The 19,591-nt window shown below is 43.4% G+C and overlaps 1 protein-coding gene across 5 annotated transcripts in view; it reads left to right on the plus strand.

Annotated features, from left to right (window-relative positions):
- Window positions 1–19,591, plus strand: part of spag6 (sperm associated antigen 6) — a 208,789-nt gene that overhangs the window by 47,767 nt on the left and 141,431 nt on the right. For all 5 annotated transcript variants that reach the window (XM_043690439.2, XM_043690438.2, XM_087987398.1 and 2 more), the window contains 2 exons: window positions 13,314–13,480; window positions 14,965–15,148. In XM_043690439.2, the coding sequence (XP_043546374.1) occupies window positions 13,314–13,480; window positions 14,965–15,148 (351 nt within the window). The remainder of the gene's footprint in view (window positions 1–13,313; window positions 13,481–14,964; window positions 15,149–19,591) is intronic.

The following is a 19,591-nucleotide window of genomic DNA, read 5'->3' on the forward strand; positions in this document are numbered from 1 at the left end:
TATAAGCAAATGGTCTGATTAGCGATAAACAGCACAGTTTTGCAGGGGAAGGTTGTGTCTCACTAATTAGATAAAAATTTTTTGGGAAGGTGATGAAAATTATTGATGAGAGAAAAGCAGTTGATGTTGTCTACATGGATTTCAGTGAAGCCTTTGACAAGGTCCCTGTGGCAAACTGATACAAAAGGTGAAATCACATGGTATCGGGGTTAGCTGACAAGATCAATACAAAATCAGCTTAGTCATAGGAGACAGAGGGTACTGGTGGAAGGATGATTTTCGGAATGGAGGATTGTAACTAGTGGTGTTCCATAGGGATCAGTGCTGGGATCTCTGCTGTTTGTGACTTACGTAAATGATTTGGAGGAAACTGTAGCTGGTCTATTTAGTAAGTTTGCAGATGATACAAAGATTGGTGGAATTGCAGATAGTGAGGAGGATTCTCCGAGGCAACAGCAGGATATAGATCAGTTGGAAGTGTGGGCAGAAAAATAGCAGATGGAGTTATGTGGCACGTTTATACAACTTTAGTTAGGTCACAGATGGAATATTGCATACAGTTCTGGTCACCACACTTCCAGAGGATGTGGATGTTTTAGAGAGAGTACAAAAAAGGTTTACCAGGATATTGCCTGGTATGGGGGATTTTAGCTGTGAAAAATGATCAGATAGACTAAGTTTGTTTTCACAAGAGTGCAGGAGGTTGAGGGGCGACCTAATAGAAGTTTATAAGATTGTAAATGGCATGGGTAGAGTGGAAAGTATGAGGCTTTTTCCTAGGGTGGAGAGATCAATTACTAGGCGACACATGTTCAAGATGCAAGGGGGGAGTTTAAAAGATATGTGCGAGGCATGTTTTTCACACAAAAGAGTGATGGTGAGTGCCTGGTATGCTCTGTCAAAGGATGTGGTGGAAGCAGACACAGTAGCATCATTCAAGAAACACCTGGATGAGCATATGAATAAGATAGGAATGGGGGATATGGTTCCTGTAAGTGATAAAAGTTTTAATATTGAAGGGCAAAATGTATCGACACAGGCCTGGAGAGCTGAAGGGCCTCTTCCTGCTGTATTGTTCTTTCTTTGTTCTTTATTTGCTAAGATTGTATACGGTTGTGGGGTGTGGGGGCGTGGAATGGATGTATATCTTTGTTTTGTTGTTTGTGTATCACATTTCATGGTGAAACACATTTTTCAAATGGCTTTTCATCTTTATAAGTGTTCCTTGTTTATTTTTCTGTAATTGGACTAAATTGGGAAAAGGACTATTCTAAAAACCAAGGATTGTTGAGGAAATTTTGAAAGTAGATTATCAGCATTCATCATAAGTGCATGTTAATACAATAGAAGGAGGTTACTGCTGACGGGTCATAGCTGGACATGTGTACAAAAGGAGATTTGGCTAGTGACGTGTAACTGATTGACCTGTGAAGTAGTGACCAGTTGTCAATGACAAAGGCCTTTTACCTGCCAACCTTTTACCTGTAATATGGGTGTGAACAATATGGTTAGAAACTTTCAACTTCCAGAAAGTTAATGGTGTCATTTTGTGACTCCAGAAATAGCAGGGCCTCATTTCCTGTATGCTGTTCGTAAACACCTCTGGAGCAGGTGGGACTTGAACCCAGGTCTTCAGGCTCAGAGGTAGGGATACTACGACTGTGCCACAAGAACTGTCACTTCATGTTTTATGTTTTTGCTAAGAAATTGGCGAGTTGCCAATTATGGGGGCTTATTGCATGACTAATGCTTTATTAATTGTCTGACTTACCTCATAAGCATTAGCTTCCTTTTGCTGGCTGAGAAGTGCCTCCGTGTTGCTCAGGACCATTTAGCACAAGCCACGTGCATTCTTTATCCAAGAAATTGGCATGTGACATTTGCCAATCCCTTGTGACCACCATGGCACCTATTTGATCCACATGTGGCGTCTTAGGAAGACAGACTTGCACTGCTGGCTGCATCACTTTGGTGGAGGCGGCATGGAGACTTTGTGCACAGACATGCACCCAGCTGATGGATTGAACCGGACTGCATTTCAGGCCTGCTCATTCGGTGCCTACCTGAATGCTTGCAGCATCCATGCCTTGTCTTGCCTTGTCAATTAGCACAGTCACACAACCAGGCAGTCTGTGCTGCTTTTCAGCAGTCCTCATTAAAGGTGTGGATATTTTGCTATTGTGCTAAATCCGTTTCATATCTGCATCATGTGTCAGCAGCTTACACAACATATGTGCAGCAAATAACCAGCCATATCTCAATGTTTTAGGCTAGTGGTCCTCTCTGAACTGCACGGAGGCATCTATCAATCAGGAGATCTCGGCACAGTAAGTTAAGGACAGCTTCAGGTGCTATACAGAAGATTGGTCATGTTCAAATATCCATTCTGAGTGTTCTCAAACAGGGGTTTGTATCTCTGCAGTCCATGGAGTGGGTCATGGTCAGTCCAGTGGGTCCATAGTGACCAGTCCAGGGAGGGGGCTCATGTGGTCAAGAAGATTTCAGGGGGCTGCAGACTAGAGGAAAGAAGGGAATGATAAAAGAAGAGGGGAATAACAATATTTGTAAGGGATGAGGATGAGTAAAGCATTGTTGAGAAGGTGTTTTGCAGGAATATTTTGTCCATAGTTAGGAGTGCTGTGGCCTCAATGGAGACACAGTATATGACTGCAGCAGGCATAGTCAACTCAGAAGGAAGGGCCTAGGCAGGGTGCAAGATGATTCATGTCGACAAATTGGCTGGTGCAAAGCCTAAGGGGTTTGTGAGAAGGGTTACGAGGAAGTGGATTTGAATGTTCAGTGTCTCAATGACGTGGAGGCTACTGGCCAAAGAGACTTTGCAGTCACCTTCCATTGTGCTCGAAATCGAAGGTGCACAATATGAAAGAAAATAGTTGTGACCACAGTCTGGATGGATGGCTCAGTGATTGACCTATGAGGGAGTGGGCTGTGAAACTCTCTGATATGAGGCCCATTAAATGCACAATACTTAATCCATAATTGCTGGTCACTGTAATGCATTGGCTTCCTGTGTGCTGAACACTTCCCTGTCCCAGACATCACTGGCTACTTTATTCACACCAAAACCTTTTGACGCAGAGGCTTTGGCAGGAATAAGGATGTTTATATAATGATGGCCATTGGTATCATCAGGACCCATTTCCCTGTATGTCCTTTGTTCATCTTCCTTCCACATACTGCATCAGTCTTAATGACACATGGCACATCCTCTGTGGCCATGAGGTTATGCATCATGTTGACATAGTTACATTCAAGGCTACACAGAGAGACAGGCCTCTAGGGGAGACAGGCTTCTAGGGAAGCTGACCATTTTACTTAGGAATGGTGGACATGCTGATGGTACCTGCAATTAAGAGATTGAGAGTGGGATTGATGTGAGAGTTGAAGTGGAATGAAGAATGGGATTTATTTGGTTGGCAGAACATGGTTGGTTTGGCATCACTGCAAGAGCATTCTATGACTTCTGAGAGGGCCAGGGTTCTTTTTCTATAAGGGCTGTGAAGTTTAATGCCAGGCACCCCTCCAACCATCCTGGTCCTTTCAGCTCCATTGCAGGCAATCTGGAATAGGAGGAAGGGAAAGAAAGTGAAAGGCACGGCTGGTTGTGATAGTGTAGATGGGAGAACGATGGTGAGGTGTTCTGAGGGAGTGAGGGGGCAGCGTGATTCCATGCACTTGGTGTGTGGGAGATTGGGGGAGCAAGTGTTGGAAGATGTTACAGGCAACTGTAAGCGTGGTAGAGCATGAATCTTAGTGGGAAATGGATGCAGTGAGTGTGAAGTAGCAGGGAGAAGAGTGCTGCTCTCATCCTGGTGGAGGAGAGAAGATAATTAATTTTCTAAAGGCAAAGCAGGTTGCACTGTCAGGATGGAACTGACCTGGGTAGTGACCTCCCATCAGGCTGCCAGGGTCTGACTTCAAGCGCCCCTCTGCTGATCCTCCAGGAAGAGGTCTCCTCTCCTTTACAGGACCTTCAGTTTCTCATCAGACATGCCACCTTTCCCTTCTCTGACAAAATGTCCTTGACAGAGCAGAGTAGCTTCGGTGCACAATGGCTTTTTAAGTATGACTTGGATGCCAGGGATGGTGGTCTTCTGGCTTTTATCCAATGAGAGGTAAGTTGTTCTGGGAATGGCGTATGGTAAGATAGAGATAGAATCGTATGTGAGGGATGTCAGAGGAACAAGGTTGATAATTTATGAAAATATTAATATTAAGCTGACAGATTGGACTTCTGACAGGTGACCAGAAAAGCCAGGCAACTGCAAAGCCGATTTGGCTTCATTCTTTCAAATGTACCTTCTGTGGATTTATCTCTCCATGATAATATTGATAATTGTGATTTAATCCTTTTGGCGCCAATGTTCTGCTTTCACACTGAGAATGCTGTCCATCATGTTGTATGTCACCAGATCAATGTTAAATGGGATGAATTCAGAATAGATCTTAACTGGACATCCATGATGGGCTGTGATCCATCATCAATAGCAGAACTATATTCAGCCACAATCTGCAATGTAGTGATCTGACATATCTCACGCTGTACCATTACCATCAAGCTAGCAGATGAATCTGGATTTACTGAGAAGTGTTTGAAAGTCTACAACAAAGCATGGCTGGAGAAACACAAGACATATCAAAAGTGTAGCAAAAACACATGACAACATTCTTGCTAAACAACAGAAACAAAATACCATACACAGAGCTATGTTGCCCAAAAGGTAACAATCATATTGGAGTTCTGCAGTCTTGCCATATCCATTTGTGGACAATTACACAACTAATAGAAGGAGGAATATCCATAAACATTGCCACCCTAGATGATGGTGAAGCTCAACACAAGTGCGAAAGCCAAGGCCAGGGTAATTGGATTCCTCTCCAGCTTCACCTGTTCTCCCCCCTGACCCACAGCTGTGTCTGATCTCCCTTCCCACCCCCAGTCCATCCTTTTTCTCTCTCCACCCTGCAGCCATGCCAGTTCTGCACCTTTGCCATGCCCAATTGCTGTTCTGTCAGAGGGATCTGAGTGTCCTTGTGAATGAATCGCAGAAAGTGGGTATGCAGGTGCAGCATTGTAATAAGTAAATGTAATTTTGGCACTTATTGCAAAAGGACTGGATTATGAAAGTAAAGAAGTATTACATGGCTTTGTGCATGGGAAATCATGTCTCACAAACTTGATTGAGTTTTTTGAAGAAGTAACAAAGAGGATTGATGAGGGCAGAGCGGTAGACGTGATCTATATGGATATCAGTAAGGCGTTGGACAAGGTTCCCCATGGGAGACTGGTTAGCAAGATTAGATCTCATGGAATACAAAGAAAACTACCATTTGGATACAAACTAGGTCAAAGATAGAAGACAGAGGATGGTGATGGAGGGTTGTTTTTCAGACTGGAGGCCTGTGACCAGTGGAGTGCCACAAGGATCGGTGCTCGGTCTACTACTTTTTGTCATTTATATAAATGATTTGGGTATGAGCATAAGAGGTGTAGTTAGTAAGTTTGCAGATGACACCAAAATTGGAGGTACAGTGGACAGCGACAAAGGTTACCTCAGATTACAACAGGATCTTGATCAGATGGGCCAATGGGCTGAGAAGTGGCAGATGGAGTTTAATTCAGATAAATGTGAGGTGCTGCATTTTGGGAAAGCAAATCTTAGCAGGACTTATACACTTAATGGTAAGGTCCTAGAGACTATTGCTGAACAAAGAGACCTTGGAGTGTAGGTTCTTAGCTCCTTGAAAATAGAGATGCAGGTAAATAGGATAGTGAAGAAGGCATTTGGTATACTTTCCTTTATTGGTTGTGGCTGTACAGGACATTGGTTAGGCCACCGTTGGAATATTGCATGCAGTTCTGGTCTCTTTCCTATCGGAAAGATGTTGCGAAACTTGAAAGGGTTCAGAAAAGATTTACAAGAATCTTGCCAGCATTGGATGATTTGAGCTATAGGGAGTGGTTGAAAAGGCTGGGGCTGTTTACCCTGGAGTTTCGGAGGCTGAAGGGTGACCTTTATAGAGGTTTATAAAGTCATGACGGGCATGGATAGGATAAGTAGACAAAGTCTTTTCCCTGAGATGGGGAGTCCCGATCTAGAGGACATAAGTTTAGGGTAAGAGAGGAAAGATATAAAAGAGACCTAAGGGGCAATGTTTTCATGCAGATGGTGTTCCGTTTATGGAATAAGCTGCCAGAGGAAGTGGTGGAGGCCTGTACAATTGCAACATTTGAAAGGCATCTGGATGGTGTATGAATAGGAAGAGTTTAGAGGGATATGGGCCGGGTGCTGGCAGGTGGGACTAGATTGGGTTGGGATATCTGGTCGGCATGGACAAGTTGGACTGAAGGGTCTGTTTCCATGCTGTACATCTCTATGACTCTATGACTCTATTGTTAAAATTATGAAAGGTGTTGGTGAGGCTACAGCTGGAGTATTCCTGATGAAGGGCTTTTGCCCGAAACGTCGATTTCGAACTCCTTGGATGCTGCCTGAACTGCTGTGCTCTTCCAGCACCACTAATCCAAAAGCTGGAGTATTATGTCCAGTTTTGGTCGCCTTACTTGAGGAGTGATGTGGTGACCTTGGAGGCAGTTCAGAGGAGATTCATCAGATTCATTGCAAAGATAAAATGACGGTTGCATGAAGAGCTGTTGAATAGCTTGGGCTTGGACTTGCTGGAGTTCAGAAGAACGAGTGAGTATCTGATTGTGGTATATAAAATGCTAAAGGGGATTGATAAGATGGATGTTGAACAAATGTTCCCCCCTTGTGGGACAGTAACAAACAAGAGGTCATAGCTTATAGAGTGACAGGAGGTAGGTTCAAAACTGAGATGAGGAGAAATTAGTGATTTTTGAGAAGATTTGTAGCTCAGGTTGAGGTTCTGGATGTAAATTTGCTCGCTTAGCTAGAAGGTTCATTTTTAGACATTTCGTCGCCATACTAGGTAACATCATCAGCGAGCCTCCTGTGAAACTGTGTCCCCCTTTTTGTTTATGTGTCTTGGTTTCTTAGGGTGGGTGATATCATTTCCGGTTCTTTTTCTCAGAGGATGGTAGATGGGGTACAAATAGATGTGTTTATTGATGGAGTTTCAATTAGAATGCTACGCTTCTAGGAATTCTCGTGTGTGTCTCTATTTAGCTTGTCCTAGGATGGATGTGTTGACCCAGTGAAAGTGAAGTCCTTCTTTGTCTGTATGTAACAATATTAATGATAGTGGGTCGTGCCTTTTTGTGGCTAGTTGATGTTCATGTATCCTGATGGCTAGTTTTCTGTCTGTCTGACCAATACCAGTCCTTGCATGGTATTTTGTAAATGACATTTGTTTTGCTGGTTGTTTGTACAGGGTCATTTAGGTGCATTAGCCACTGTTTAAGTGTGTTGGTAGGTTTGTGAGCTGCCATGATGCCAAGAGGTCCGTTTGGTCTCATTTCAAAAATGTCTTTGATGTCTTTGGGTGCAGTGGCTCAGTGGTTAGCACTGCTACCTCACAATACCAGGATCCCAGGTTCAGTTCCAGCCTTGGGTGACTGTGTGGAGTTTGCGCATTCTCCCCGTGTCTGCGTGGGTTTCCCCGGGTCTCCGGTTCCCTCCCACAGTCCAAAGATGTGCAGGTTAGGTGAATTGGCCATGCTAAATTGCCCATAGTATTAGGTGCATTCGTTAGGGTGGGTTACTCTTTGGAGTGTCGGTGTGGATTTGTTAGGTTGAAGGGCCTGTTTCCACACTGTAAGGAATCTAATCTAAGGTAATGTGGCTAGAGTTTCTGGGCACGTTGTGTCTGCTTGTTTGGGTTCACACATACACTTTACCAAGCTTTCACACACGCAAATACACATCTCTCACGTGCACTCACACTCACATGCACACATTGACATGCACATACTCTCTCTCATACATATAAGTATGTGGGGTGAATTTGTATTTGCAGAATTATATTTGCAGATACATTGTGCATTTTTGAGCAAAATACAATCTGTGGGCAGTCAATACATGTAAACATATAATATTTCATAAATTCTACTTTGGAAATAGAACCAGTCTGACTCAAGATTGGGATACAGCCAAACTCTAATCTCATACTTTTCATGCATTGTCTGAGCTGAGATGTTACCTTTTGTTATAAAACCTTAAGTTATCTCAAGAAGGTGACTGAAAACTCTGGTGCGGCCGCACTTGGAGTATTGTGTACAGTTCTGGTCACCGCATTATAAGAACGATGTGGAAGCTTTGGAAAGGGTGCAGAGGAGATTTACTAGGGTGTTGCCTGGTATGGAGGGAAGGTCTTACGAGGAAAGGCTGAGGGACTTGAGGTTGTTGTCGTTAGAGAGAAGAAGGTTGAGAGGTGATTTAATAGAGACATATAAGATAATCAGAGGGTTAGATAGGGTGGACAGAGAGAGCCTTTTTCCAAATATGGTGACGGCGAGCACGAGGGGGGCATAGTTTTAAATTGAGGGGTGATAGATATAGAACAAATGTTAGAGGTAGTTTCTTTACTCAGAGAGTAGTAAGGGCATGGAATGCTTTGCCTGCAATGGTAGTAGATTCGCCAACTTTAAGTACATTTAAGTCGTCATTGGACAAGCATATGGACGTACATGGAATAGTGTAGGTTAGGTGGGCTTCAGATTGGTATGACAGGTCGGCGCAACATTGAGGGCCGAACGGCCTGTACTGCGCTGAAATGTTCTATGTTCAATGTTCTATGAAAAGAAATTCTGGGATTTACGATTCAATGAACTGAAACATTCTAAAAGATGAAAGACTTAACAGCAATCTAGGTTTGTTCAATATATCATTTTAATTGCATGACACTGTGATCTTTTGCTATAAATTCTGTGTCTCATAATCCTGCTCCACTAGTTACCTGATGAAGGAGCAGTGCTCTGAAAGCTAGTATTTCCAAATAAACCTGTTGTACTATAACCTGGTGTTGTGATTTTTAACTTTTGTCCACCCCAGTCCAACACTGGCGCCTGCATCTTATACATTATGGCACTCCAAGTGTGTATCAAAGTATTCTTTTAAATGACATGAGAATTCCCTCCCTACTAAATTTTCAGGCAATTCCAGATCTTCCACCATCCTCATGTCTACCATCCTCAAAGTTATCACATCTTTCCTATACTACAGGGATGATATCTGCAGGTAGTATTCTAGCTATGGCCAACTCATGCTTTATACAGTTCCAACATAACTACTTTTGAGCTCTTCTCTTAGTCATTTAGTTATTGTCACTTGTGTTTTTGACAAAAAATATTGTGTAAAGTGTTTAGTGCAATGCCACAGTGCCTATATTAATAACAGAAGGTAAAGATAAGAAAAAAAAATTAAGACCAATTAGTTAAATTCATGACTCCTGAGTTTGGGAAGGACGGTACCACTGCAAAACCGCCATGCTGGGCTGGTGGAATACCAGGCCAGAAGCCACTGCTGAAGCAGGCCAACCGCACCGGGCTGCTGGACTCCCAGGGCACAAGACTCCGCGAAGCCCCCCAAGGTACAATCTTGTTGCCGGTCACTGATCCTGGGAAAGAGGATGTTGCAAAAGCTACTCAAAAGAATCCTGGGCCATGTCACCGAAGATGCTGAAGCAGATCACCACTGGATGTGACTGCAGTGATAATGAGGAGCTGCCATCTCTGCAGCAGCAGCCACCCAAAACCTCCATCCTCAACCTCATTGTTGCCTCCTGCAATACCAAGTCCTCATCCTCACCCCACTGCAAGCTGCCTCCTCGACATCAGAGTCATGCTTGGGGTTAACCAGCCGCGTCGCTAATATCCATCAGAATCCCACTCCAGGCTCGTCAGCTGCCACCATGCTCCGGACCCTGACGAAGGTTGACTTCCTCTTGCCTTCTGACAAAAAAATAAGAAAGATGAAAACATAAAGTGGAAAATCACTGCCACTATCTTGTAATTTGGAAATGCTGGAGTATTCAGTGTGTTCAATGCCCGAATGTTACCTTAGATCCTGAAGGCTTTTACTTTCATTATTTGTCTGCTTTATGGGACCTGTAATGATAATGTAAGCAAGGCCTGTGGATATTCAACTTCTGTTGTCTGGTAATATCTGAGATCTTAATGGACGAAAGTGATTTTTAAACTCAGTGAGTGAGATCTCATTAAAAAAAACTAGACGTGCAGCTTGCTACTTGCATCAGTAGGGTGCTCAGTGTCTTTGTAGCAGTAATACAATGGTAGTTGCTGGTGCAGCCTGAGGTGCACTATTAAAGTGCATTCTAAATGGATCAGAGATTTATCAGGAGGGGTCTTAGAGGCTGGTATATAGCAGATTCCAGTGTCTATGTACATGGAGTGCAAATGGTCGGTGGCCATGGAGTGTGGTGTATAACTGAACATATTTATTTATTATTTAACTAACTGGAGGAGGAGGAGGCTCCATAATATTCTAATCCCCAATAATGGAAGAGCCCAACAAGAGATAAAGCTGAAGTATTCACAACAGACTTCAGCCTGAAGTGCTAAGTGGATGACCCAGTGGACCCTAGCATCACAGATGCTAGTCTTCAATCAATTTGGTTCATTCCATGTGATATCAATAAATTTCTGGAGGCACTGGATGCTGCAAAAGCTACTGGCCCTGACAATATTGCTGTAATAATACTGAAAAGCTGTGCTGCAGACTTTGTCATGCTGTTCCACTGCAGCGACAACACTAGTATCCACCTGAAAGTTGCCCAGGTATGCCCTGTACACAAAAAGTAAGTCAAATTTAACCCAGCCAATTACCACCCCATCAGTCTACTCTCAATCATCGTTAAAGTGATGGAAGGTGTCATCAACAGTGCTATCAAACAGCACCTACTTAGCAATAGCCTGCTCATTGACATCCAGTTTGGGTTCCACCAGGGCCATTCAGCTCCTGACCTCATTACAGCATTGGTTCAAATATGGACCGAGAGTACCAGCCCTTGACATCAAGGCCACATTCAATCGAGTGTGATGTCAAGGAGCCTTAGCAAAACTGGAATCAATAGAAATCAGTGAAAACTCTGTTGGTTAGAATCATATAGCACCACAGGATAATAGTTGTGGTTACTGGAGGTCAATCATCTCAGTTCCAGAACATCTTTGCAGAAGGTACTCATGGTGGTATCCCTGGCCCAACCATTTTCAGCTGCTTCATTATTGACCCTCCCACTATCAAAGGTCAGAAGTGGGAATTTTTGTGGATGATTGCACATTGTTCAGCACCATTCTCAAGACCTCAGATATTGAAGCAATCCATGTTCAAATGCAACAAGAACTGGACAATACCTAGGCTTGGCTGACAAATGGCAAGTAACATTCATGCAACACAAATGTCCGGCAATGACTATTTCCAATAAGAGACTATTTAAACATAGATGGTTGCATTCAAGGCATTACCATCACTAAATCCTCCACTATCAACAGCCGGGGGTTACTTTTCTTCAGAAACTCAATTAAGCTCACCATACAAATACTGTAGCAACAGGGTCAGGTCAGAAGCTGGGATTAGTGTAATGAGTAACTCACTTCCTGATTCCCCAAAGCCTGTCCATCATTTACAAGGTGCATGTTAGGAGTGTGATGATATAGTCCTCACTTGCCTGGATGAGTGCAGTCCAACAACACTCAAGAAGCTTAACGAGATCCAGGATGAAGCATCTGCTTGATTGGCACTACATCTACAAGTATCCGCTCCTTCCACCACTGACCATCAGTAACAGCAGTGTACACAATCTACAAGATGCAGTGCAAAGATCCTTAAACAGCACCTTCCATACCCATGGCCACTCCCTCTAGAAGGGTAAAGGTATGGAAACACCACCACCTGCAAGTTCCCCACCAAGTCATTCAATATCTTCAATTGGAAATATATCACTGCTCCTTCACAGAATCCTGGAATTCCCTCCCTAACGGGTTTATGGGTCATCCTATAACACATGGAGTGCAGTGGTTCAAAAAGGCAGCTCACCACCACCTTCTCAGGGGCAACGAGAGATGGGCAATAAATGATGGCTAGTCCCCAACATCCATATCCCACAAGAAAATAAAAAAAACTTTGTCTTCTGTCTCTTGGGTTTTGTACATACTCCCATTAGTACGATTATTCCTTTTCATTTTTCAGTTCAGCTTATATTGCCTTGTTTAACATTATTTCTATCATTAAATCTATTCTTGTTTCTTTATTCAATACTATGACTCTTCCTTTGATTTTATCCACTTCTTTAGCACATTTAAAAACCTTGTAACTAAGAATATTGAGCTGTCATTCCTGCTATTCTTTCAGTCATGTCTCAGTTTTAGCTATAAAATTGTAATCCCATGTGCCAATCGGTGCTGCCAGCTCATCTGTTTTATTCCTCAGATTTCTTACATTGAAGTGTAAAACCAATTAGCACTGTTGAACCCCCTTGTCTATTTCCTTTACTTTCTCTGCCTATCAAAGGGGTTTGATGATTTTCTACCTTTCATTTCCAACCTTTCTTGTCTCCTTTCTGAAACTGCTCTCAGCTTCCCACCCCACTGCTAAACCAGTTTAAATTCTTCCCATCAGCATTAACAAAACCCTTTGTGAAGATATTGGTCCACACTCTGTTGAGATGCAACCTATCTAGCTTGTTTCACCTGCCCCAGATATAGTTCCTGTGTTTCAGCATTTTGAAGCTATCCATCCTGCACTTTCTCTCTAGCCACATATTCATCAGTTTTGTTTTCTTATTTCTGTACATGAATTATCTGCAACAAGAAAGCATCGAACTATGTCCCCTCAGCATTGCCATTTTGACTTCCCTTGCATCAAAATAGTTCAGGTGATCCTTAATGCAAATCATGTGGCTACAAGGGTGGGATAGAGGTTCAGTATTCTGCAAGAAGTAATTCAACTCTGGATTCCCTATAAGGGACAAATCAGAAGTGTGATGAAACATTCTTCACTTGCCTGGAAAAATGTGGCTCCTACAACACTCAAAAAGCTTGTCATTATCCAGGATAGAACAGCCCACTTAAGAGGTACCCAGTGAGTGCACTAAACATTTGCATCAGCTACCACTGATGCAGAGGTGTATACCATATACTGTCATTTTGATTCTTTTGTATTTTTCCCACAATGTTTTTCTTTTAGAAAACTTGCATATCTGCTATTGTGCAAAAAAAAAATAATGCTGAAAAAGGTGATGAACAAGCATGATTAAGAAGGCATGCTTTCTAAGAAATCACAGTATTGTAGAATAAAAAAGTAATACAGAATAAAACTATAAGATATGATTTTGATTTTTATTTTCTCTTATAGGTGTGATGTCTCTTTTGAGGCCCCTCTTACTGGATGTGGTTCCAAACATTCAGCAGACGGCAGCTTTGGCACTGGGACGTCTAGCTAATTACAATGATGATCTGGCTGAGGCTGTTGTTAAGGGAGACATTCTTCCGCAGCTTGTGTATTCATTGGCAGAACAAAATGTAAGACATATTTCCTTTATACAGAAACAAAAAAAGAGAGAAAATTTGCATTATCATAAAAGTAGTGCTCTACTCCTCAGAAGAATTAAAGTATTTATTAAAATAAATGCCATGTGATTAAATTCCAACTGTGAGCTAGTCTTGTATATTTTTTTTCCCCTACTGAAGGGATCCGTTTAAAACAGCATAAATTGGCTGCACTGAAGAGGCTTTGCACATTGTTTTTTTATTATGTCAGGCAGCTGTGAGACAGTGGTTAGCTAGGATCATTGAGGGCACCAGCAGATTAGCGCAGGGTCACAAAAGGCCTATCATACTTTACAGACTGAGGGCAAGTGAAGGAAGCTAATTAGCCAGTTCATGTAGAGTTTAGCTGCACATGCAAGCAATCTGTTTGTCCCTTGGGCAAAACTATCTTCCTGACTTTAAAGTTGGTGAGTATAGTGATGACACATTGTTTCAAAACTGTTTAGAGAAAAATCCTATTAAATTTCCATCTTGATGCATTTCAAACAAAAACTAATAACTTTTCTTAAAAGGCAAGGGATACACAGTGTACATTAAAGTAAACTGATAATTTATGTATGGATCCTAAATGGTTTATGGAAGTTAACTTCCAGATAATGAATATGGTGATTCACATTTTGATGCTGCTCATTGTTATTTCTGGTCACATCTTGAAAGCTCTAGTTATTTAATCTTGTCATACTGTGGTTTTTGTGTTGAATTATATAAGGAAACTAAATTTAATGAACAGAACATTTATTATTTGTCTGCTCTTTTTTATTCAGAGCTGCCACATTGGTAGACTCTCAAAGCTTATGCTGCAGCAGATAACCTATCAGCTACAATCCAGGATTTTGCAAAGTAATTTTCATTTAGTCATGTTCATCTTTATATTTTTAACAAAGTAGAAATGATGGATGAATATAGTATAATTACATTAATAGTTGTGCTGGTGTCTGGCCTGTACAAGCTTGGTAAAACAGGTGTGCTATTTTATTAGGACAAAATTGCCCTGTTAATGAACGTTGTTAAAGATATTGATGTTTTTAGATATTGTGAAAAGCCATTCATATCCAAAATATATTTGTGTTATGGAATGCTGTAGTGAACAGGGGAGATACTGGTACAATGGAAATGTCACAAAGGTATGGACCATGTTCAAATCCCACTATGACTCCTGGTTGAATTTAAATTCAATGAATGAATAAAATCTGGAATTGAAAGCTATCATCATCAATTGCTGTAAAAACCTATTTGCTTCATCATTGCCCCCTGCAAAAGAAAATCTGCTTTCTGGCCCACATATGATTCTTAACTGCCCTCTGAGAAAGCCACTTGGCTTAGTGGATGGGCAACGAATGTTTGCCTTGCCAGTGATGTCCACATCCCATGAAAGATTAAAAGAAACGTGAAAGTATTAAGTAGTGCAAAGCTTTATCTGTATAAACAGAATACCAAATACTTTTATTTTTATAAAGCGTTTCTACAAGAAAGCGGCAGCCTTTGTGTTGAGAGCTGTAGCCAAACACTCTCCTCAATTAGCCCAAGCAGTGGTGGATTGTGGGGCCCTGGATGCACTGGTGATCTGCCTGGAAGAGTTTGATCCTGGAGTCAAGGAAGCAGCAGCTTGGGCATTGGGATATGTTGCACGTCACAATGCAGGTGAGGAATATTTGGACCTGGCTATCTGCTGAATTTCACATTTTAATGCAGTTAATCCTTGTGAACAGTTATGTTCAATTTCCATGGCAACACAAACACAAAAGAAGCCTGCTTGTGGAGTGCTACTAAAAATGATATTCTGTAACATTGCAGGTTAGACCTGATGAACTTGTCCTATGTTTGACTTGGTAAAAACAATGACTGCAGATGCTGGAAACCAGATTCTGGATTAGTGGTGCTGGAAGACCACCACAGCAGTTCAGGCAGCATCCAAGGAGCTTCGAAATCGACGTTTCGGGCAAAAGCCCTTCATCAGGAATAAAGGCAGTGAGGCTGGAGCGTGGAGAGATAAGCTAGAGGAGGGTGAGGGTGGGGAGAAAGTAGCATAGAGTACAATGGGTGAGTGGGGGAGGGGATGAAGGTGATAGGTTAGGAAGGAGAGGGTGGAGTGGATAGGTGGAAAAGGAGATAGGCAGGTAGGACAAGTCCGGACAAGTCATGGGGACAGTGCTGAGCTGGAAGTTTAGAACTAGGATGAGGTGGGGGAAGGGGAAATGAGGAAACTGTTGAAGTCCACATTGGTGCCCTGAAGTGTACCGAGGCGGAAGATGAGGCATTCTTCCTCCAAGCGTCTGGTGGTGAGGGAGTGGCGGTGAAGGAGGCCCAGGACCTCCATGTCTTCGGCAGAGTGGGAGGGGGAGTTGAAATGTTGGGCCATGGGGCGGTGTGGTTGATTGGTGCGGGTGTCCCGGAGATGTTACCTAAAGCGCTCTGCTAGGAGGCGCCCAGTCTCCCCAATGTAGAGGAGACCGTATCGGGAGCAACAGATACCATAAATAATATTACTGGATGTGCAGGTAAAACTTTGATGGATGTGGAAGGCTCCTTTAGGGCCTTGGATAGAGGTGAGGGAGGAGGTGTGTGCGCAGGTTTTACAGTTCCTGCAGTGGCAGGGGAAAGTGCCAGGTTGGGAGGGTGGGTTGTAGGGGGGCATGGACCTGACCAGGTAGTCACGGAGGGAACAGTCTTTGCGGAAGGCGGAAAGGGGTGGGGAGGGAAATATATCCCTGGTGGTGGGGTCTTTTTGGAGGTGGCGGAAATGTCGGCGGATGATTTGGTTTATGCCACACCGCCCCGTGGCCCAACATTTCAACTCCCCCTCCCACTCTGCCGAGGACATGGAGGTCCTAGGCCTCCTTCACCGCCGCTCCCTCACCACCAGACGCTTGGAGGAAGAACGCCTCATCTTCCGCCTCGGAACACTTCTACCCCAGGGCATCAATATGGACTTCAACAGTTTCCTCATTTCCCCTTCCCCCACCTCATCCTAGTTCTAAACTTCCAGCTCAGCACTGTCCCCATGACTTGTCCGGACTTGTCCTACCTGCCTATCTCCTTTTCCACCTATCCACTCCACCCTCTCCTCCCTGACCTATCACCTTCATCCCCTCCCCCACTCACCCATTGTACTCTATGCTACTTTCTCCCCACTCACACCCTCCTCTAGCTTATCTCTCCACGCTCCAGGCTCACTGCCTTTATTCCTGATGAAGGGCTTTTGCTCAAAACGTCGATTTCGCTGCTCCTTGGATGCTGCCTGAACTGCTGTGCTCTTCCAGCACCACTAATCCAGAATCTGGTTTCCAGCATCTGCAGTCATTGTTTTTACCTTGTTGATTTTAACCCTACTGCGAATCCTTTTGCAAGGATGCCTGCCTTGAAGAAGTTTTCCTCCTCTCTCTACAAGAATCTCCTGGTTTAAGTTAAATATGTTGTTGCTTTCGACTATCAACGAAAGGGCAAAGTTACTTTTGTTAATCAGACAGCAAGAAACAATGTCAAAAAGTGTGATGCTGGAAAAGCACAGCCAGTCAGGCAGCATCCGAGGGGCAGGGGAGTTGACATTTTGAGCATAAGCACTTCATCAGGAATGTGGGGGAGGCCCAAGGTGGGGGGGGGGGGGGGGGGAGATGAATGGGAAGGGGATGGGGCTGCAGGGAAGGTAACTGGGAATGCGATAGGTAAATGAAGGTGGGGGTTGATGGTGATAGGTCGGGGCGGAGGGTGGAGCAAATAGGTGGGAAAGAAGATGGGCAGGTAGGACAGCTCAAGAGGGCGGTGCCGAGTTGGAGAGTTTGATCTGGGTTAAGCTGGGGGGAGAAGAATTGAGGGAACTGGTGAAATCAACATTGATCCTGTGTGGTTGGAGGCTCCCAAGGCGGAAGATAAGGTGATCTTCCTCCAGGCATTGGGTGGCTACAATTTGGCAGTGGAGGAGGCCCAGGACTTGCATGTCCTTGGTGGAGTGGGTGGGGGAGTTGAAGTGTTCAGCCATAGGGCAGTGGAGTTGTTTAGTGCTTGTGTCCCAAAGATGTTCTCTGAAACGTTCTGCAAGTTGGCGTCCTGTCTCCCCAATGTACAGGGGACCGACTTGCGGAACATTTCAGAGAACATCTCTGGGACACACGCACCAATTAACCCCACCACCCCATGTTGGAAAAGCACAGCCGATCAGGCAGCATCCAAGGAGCAGGAGAGTCTATGTTTTGAGCGTAAGCTCTTCATCAGGAATAAATTCTAACCACCTCACAGTCAGAGGAAGATTGCCTCATCTTCTGCCTTAGGACCTTCCAACCACATAGGATCAATGTTGATTTCACCAGTATCTTCATCTCCCCTCCCCCCACCTTATCCCAGATTCAACCCTCCAACTTGGCACGGCCTTCTTGAACTGTCCAACCTGTCCACCTTCTTTCCCACCTATCCACTCCACCCTCTACTCTGACCTATCACCATCACCCCTCACCTTCATCTACCTATCGCAACCCCAGCTACCTCCCCCCAGTCCTACCTTTTTCCCCATTTATCTCTCAGCCCCCTTGGGCCTCCCCCACATTCCTGATGAAGAGCTTATGCTCAAAACATCAACTCTCCTGCTCCTTGGATGCTGCCTGTCTGGCTGTGCTTTTCCAACACCACACTTTTTGACTCTGATCTACGGCATCAGCAGTCCTCACTCTCTCCTAGCAAGTAGCAATGTCTGATTCATCCTGCCTTCAGTAATCCACAAATTTGAAATACATATCATTTTTATGGCCAACTGGGGTCAAAGTCAGCTAAAATCTGACCTCCGTTTGACAGCAAAAATTCTGGATGTTGAATGAATACTATTTTTAGTATTTATCTCAGTACAAGTTTCAGACTGGTAATGATTCAGAAACATACTGTTGTAAACTGTAGATAGACATAGCTATGATGTACCATGTTTTGAATGTACTATAGATCCCCCAAAGCAGAAACATCCTCCATCTGCAAAGTCTAATTTCTGCATGTTTAAATGTATAAGTGTGATATTTTCACTCAACCCACTTGCTGAGGCTCAGCTGCTATATCCAAATGATAGCCAACAGATCTCTGTCAACAACCTCTGCAATAACTATGCGATTTTCAAGGCCAATTTTAATTCCAGGTGGCAGTGGATGGCAATTTTGTGTGGGTTTGTTTTGGTGGCCCGTCAGCATTTAGTTGTCGAAATCCATTTATGGCAGAAGGTGGCAGTTGGCTGAAGAAGGGGGATGATAATCAGGCATCCTAGAGGCCGACTTCAGAATGAGACTACAGCATATTTAGAAAGGGATAGTTCATAGTCTCATTACTGGGAACAGGGAGGTTCTTGGAAGAGCAGAGAAAGTAGATGAATGCTCCAGTAAAGAAATGTTCTGCAATTTACCTTAGTGGCCTTGATGATTTCTAGTATATTCACCTGGTGTTCGACCATGGCAGGCTGCCCAGTGCATGAGCAGATTAAAATTCCATTTTCATGTATCTCATAAGATCATGATTTTCATTTATTAATGAGACATTAGTAAATTTCATGGAACTTGCCTATACCATGGAAGGTCAGCCAGGTTGAAATCAGCAAGAACAGAGCAGGAAATAGAACAAGTACATATTAGCTGCTGCCCTACTCCTTTCCTACCAGTAGTGGAGCATTCTGTTGTGCTCTAAGTTTGTAAACAGCTTTAGAATATATAAAAATAGAGAAATTCATGCTCCTTTTGCTGATTTTACAAATCTGATCTGCACAACCTTCCGTTGCGAATCAGATCAAGTCAGATATATCGAATCAGATATAGTCAGTCAACAACACAGGGCTTCTGATTGTCCTAATTAAGGGATTGTGAATGCTTCACTCAGTTTTTCCATGACTGTATCAGCTAAAATGGTAATTCTTAAAGGGACTGCTTTAGGTTGTCTCATAAGATTTAAGTTATACTCTGAAGTAGAAACAATACAGTAAGAACAGGTGCGTTACTCCTGGTTGTATAGAAATAGAGTCAAAGAGATGTACAGCATGGAAACAGACCCTTCGGTCCAACCTGTCCATGCCTACCAGATATCCCAACCCAATCTAGTCCCACCTGCCAGCACCCGGCTCATATC

The sequence above is a fragment of the Chiloscyllium plagiosum genome, unplaced genomic scaffold (genome assembly GCF_037043375.1).
Source record: "Chiloscyllium plagiosum isolate Xiang-an unplaced genomic scaffold, Cpla_swu_hap1 HiC_scaffold_5, whole genome shotgun sequence".
Lineage (NCBI taxonomy): Eukaryota > Metazoa > Chordata > Chondrichthyes > Orectolobiformes > Hemiscylliidae > Chiloscyllium > Chiloscyllium plagiosum.